The sequence below is a fragment of the Marmota monax genome, unplaced genomic scaffold, assembly GCF_021218885.2.
Source record: "Marmota monax isolate L192 unplaced genomic scaffold, Marmota_monax_Labrador192_F-V1.1 WCK01_AAM20220418_F8-fsc00703, whole genome shotgun sequence".
NCBI lineage: Eukaryota > Metazoa > Chordata > Mammalia > Rodentia > Sciuridae > Marmota > Marmota monax.
Window position 1 is genome coordinate 109,617 of NW_026694311.1, and position 3,486 is coordinate 113,102.

The following is a 3,486-nucleotide window of genomic DNA, read 5'->3' on the forward strand; positions in this document are numbered from 1 at the left end:
CACAGCCTGGCTGTGGGCCACAGGTGCCCTGTGAGCTGCAGAGCCCCAGGACAAGGCCCTCTCTGCACGTGGCCCCCACCACCCACCCTCACCCTCGCCCTCCCTGCACCTTCCCATTTCCAGGGGCCACTGTCCTCTCTCTTTCCACGACCTACCTGATGCAGTAGATTCCCCACATGAGGGATGGTGTGCTGATGGTCTCCCTCTGCCTGACCCATTTCAGCTAGGACCCTGTGCTCCAGGGCCATGCCCAGGGCCAGCAGGGCAGGATGCCATTCTTGTTGACTAAGTTTATTCTTCCCCTGTGGACAGCATATTTTCCACATCTCCTTTAAAGGACGACGTGGTGATCATGAAAAGGTCCTCAACACTCATGGGACTTTAGTTAAGGGCAGGCCTCATGAACTCCACTTCCCAACTGATGTGCACTCTGGGCAGAGGTCCTGTCCCCAAGCCTCAGGCTGTCCCACACCATGTCTCTGCTGGCCTCAGGCCACAGTGCACAGGGTGGGCTTCCTGACTGCTGCTCTCCACACTGGCCCAGAAGCTGGCAGACCACCACTGCTGGCCTTAAAGGTCATGCTCTCAGGCTCCACTAGCATGGCAAATGGGGACTGTAGGGGCGACACCTACAAAGCTCTGCCTGAACTGAGGCCTACCCATGCATCCCTGGAAGGCAGTGTGGAGATGACCCACCTCCACACTCTGTCACTTGTGAGTCTGCAGGGTGAGCTTCATGGGTGCTGCCAGGTTGGCTCCTTGTTGAGTCTTCCAGCTCCCAGATCAGAGTTAGAACAGACCAACTTTTTCCTAGTCCCAGGGCTGTGTCCTCACCTTTAGATGATGACTATGACCACCTCAGGCCCCAGCACCAGTGTGGCGGAGCCCAGTCTGTGCTGCTCTGAGCAGCTCCTGAGGCTGAGGGTTCACAAGGAGAGAGCTGTGCTGCAGCAGGTTCTGGAGACCAGGGTGCAAACACCCAGGTGCTGCTCCTGACCAGGGCTCCTGAGGCTGCAGCACCACATGGCAGGAGGCAGGAGGCAGAGAGAGGAGATGGGGCTGGACCCCTGAGTGGTGCTGGGGTCATCCTGAGGGCTCAGCCTGCCATGAATGGCCTCTACCTGCCCTTGGAGAATCCAGGTGGACAGGCCCAGGGTGTCAGTTGTTCTGTCCATTCTGGGGTAATGTGGGCATGGAAAGAGCGACAGGGCAGCAGCATTCAGGGCATATGGCTGTGCTTCAGGAGGAACCCAAACATTGCTCCAGACAGAGGCCCTTCTTCCCCCAGGTCTGACTGCACACAAGGAGGAGGGAGGCATACATCACAGATGACAGATTAGAAAGATAGATAGATAGATAGATAGATAGATAGATAGATAGATAGATAGATAAAAACACACATAAATACTGAAAGAGAGTAAAACAATCCTGACCCTCAACACAACAACAAATCCATGGAGACACTGGCTGCTCCTTCTCCCAGGCCCCTCACAAGATGTGGCTACTCCTGGCCCTGTGGACTCAGCCCATGACAACTGAAAATGAGGACAGAGCCTAGGTTTCTCCCTGTCCACACTTGTGCCCTGTGCCCACCACAGATGGCAGCAGCATGTGTACCTGAGGGCTCTGTGCCAACTGGATGCTCCTGAGCTGAAGGAGGCCCTCACAGGGAGGCACAGCCTTCCCCCTGCAGGGAGCCTCTGAGGCCCTCAGCTGGACGCCTCCCTGGAGAGCAGGTGGCAGCAGAGGGGAGAAGACACACAGCACATTTCCAATGCAGGAGGGTTCTGAGCACCTTACCAGTGTGTGCACCTGGGAGCTGGAGGAGGGTCAGGGCAGCAGTCATGTCCAGGGTGAGAGGAAAAGACCAGACAACCAGTCACTCTTGCCACACAGGAGCTGTTGGACAGTGAACCAGCACTCATGCTTCTGTGTGATTTTACATTTGCATCAGGGAGTTAGCACAGACACCTCCACCATATGATCTATTATTATTATTAAATAAACTAAAATAACAGACAATAAAATCAAAATAAAAGAAATTCTCCCTTCCTGAATGCTCCTCTGTCCACCATGCTGCCCATGACACTCCCATCTGCCCTCAGTGCTGCTCTACCTGGGCCTCCACCCAGAGCTGCTATAGAGCAGGAGCACATGCAATAGGGCCTCCCTCTGCTCATGAAAACCAGCCCACCTGACCCCCAGCTCTGCACAGGATCCCAGCCCTGGACTCCCAGCTCAGCCCACTCAGTGATCAGGACTGAACACAGCTGCTCACCATGGAGAGTGTGCTCAGCTGGGTGTTCCTGGTGGCTGTTTTCAAAGGTAACGAACGGAGAACCAGAGATCCTGAGTGTGTGAGTGGACAGGAGTGAGAGGAAGAGTGGATGAGTGCCAGTGTCCTGACCAGGCTGCCTCTGTGTTTGCAGGTGTCCAGTGTGAGGTGCAGCTGGTGGAGTCTGGGGGAGGCCTGGTGCAGCCTGGGGGTTCCCTGCGACTCTCCTGTGCAGCCTCTGGATTCACCTTCAGTGATTACTGGATGCACTGGGTCCGCCAGGCTCCAGGGAAGGGGCTGGAGTGGGTTGGCCAAATTAACCAAAATGGTGGTAGTACCTACTACCCAGACTCTGTGAAGGGCCGATTCACCATCTCCAGAGACAACTCCAAGAATTCGCTGTACCTGCAAATGAGCAGTCTGAGAGTTGAAGACACTGCCATCTATTACTGTGCTAGAGACACAGTGAGGGGACCTCAGTGTGAGCCCAGACAGAAACTTCCTGCCGGGCACCCAGGGCCAGCAGGGGGTGCTCAGTAGAAAGGGAGCTCAGGTCAGCCCAAGAGCAGATGCAGAGGGGGTTGAGGGCTGGTTTCCATCTTCTGGGGACCTCTCATTGTCCAGCTTCCCAGGGGAGCTCTATGTACATATTCACTGTAGTAGTCTGTGATGTCACTGAATGAAACAATGTGGTTTTTAATTTGCATTTCCGTGTTTTATTACTGGACCCTAATTATAAATAATATTGCATTTCAATTAGACAGAACTAATGGTCATGGAATATGGTTTCCTTCCCTGCAGCACCCTGCCATTTCCCTTTCCCTCCCTTCTCTTCCTCCTTCCTCCTTATCCATTGCCTCTACTTTCCCCACAGATGTTTTTATAACATTGTTTACGTTAGTGCTTCTTAGAGGACACACCTGGAATATCCCCTGTGGTGTCCTCACACAGGGGCACAGGAGAGTTTGGTCAATTTCCTTCCCCTTCTCCTCCCATTGCAATTCCTCCTTCCTCACCTTGATCCCCTTCCTCTCCTCCCTCCTCCCTCTCCTGTTTCCATGGGATTCCTCCCAGCCCTTCTTCCCTTTTTTGGTTTGGAATTTGCTTTTGGGAATAAACACTTGAAATGTCCCCCTCTGACTCTGGATTATTAAACTTACCTTGATTCTCCAGGTCCATCGATTGACCAGCAAAGGCTGCATCTGCACTCT

The 3,486-nt window shown here is 53.8% G+C and overlaps 1 gene segment (V, D, J or C); it reads left to right on the top strand.

Moving 5' to 3' along the window:
* Positions 1–2,215: 2,215 nt before the first annotated feature.
* On the top strand, positions 2,216–2,815 carry LOC124109017 (immunoglobulin heavy variable 3-74-like). The segment is given in 2 exon segments: positions 2,216–2,325; positions 2,430–2,815. Coding segments are annotated over 2 exon segments (432 nt in total).
* Positions 2,816–3,486: the final 671 nt, after the last annotated feature.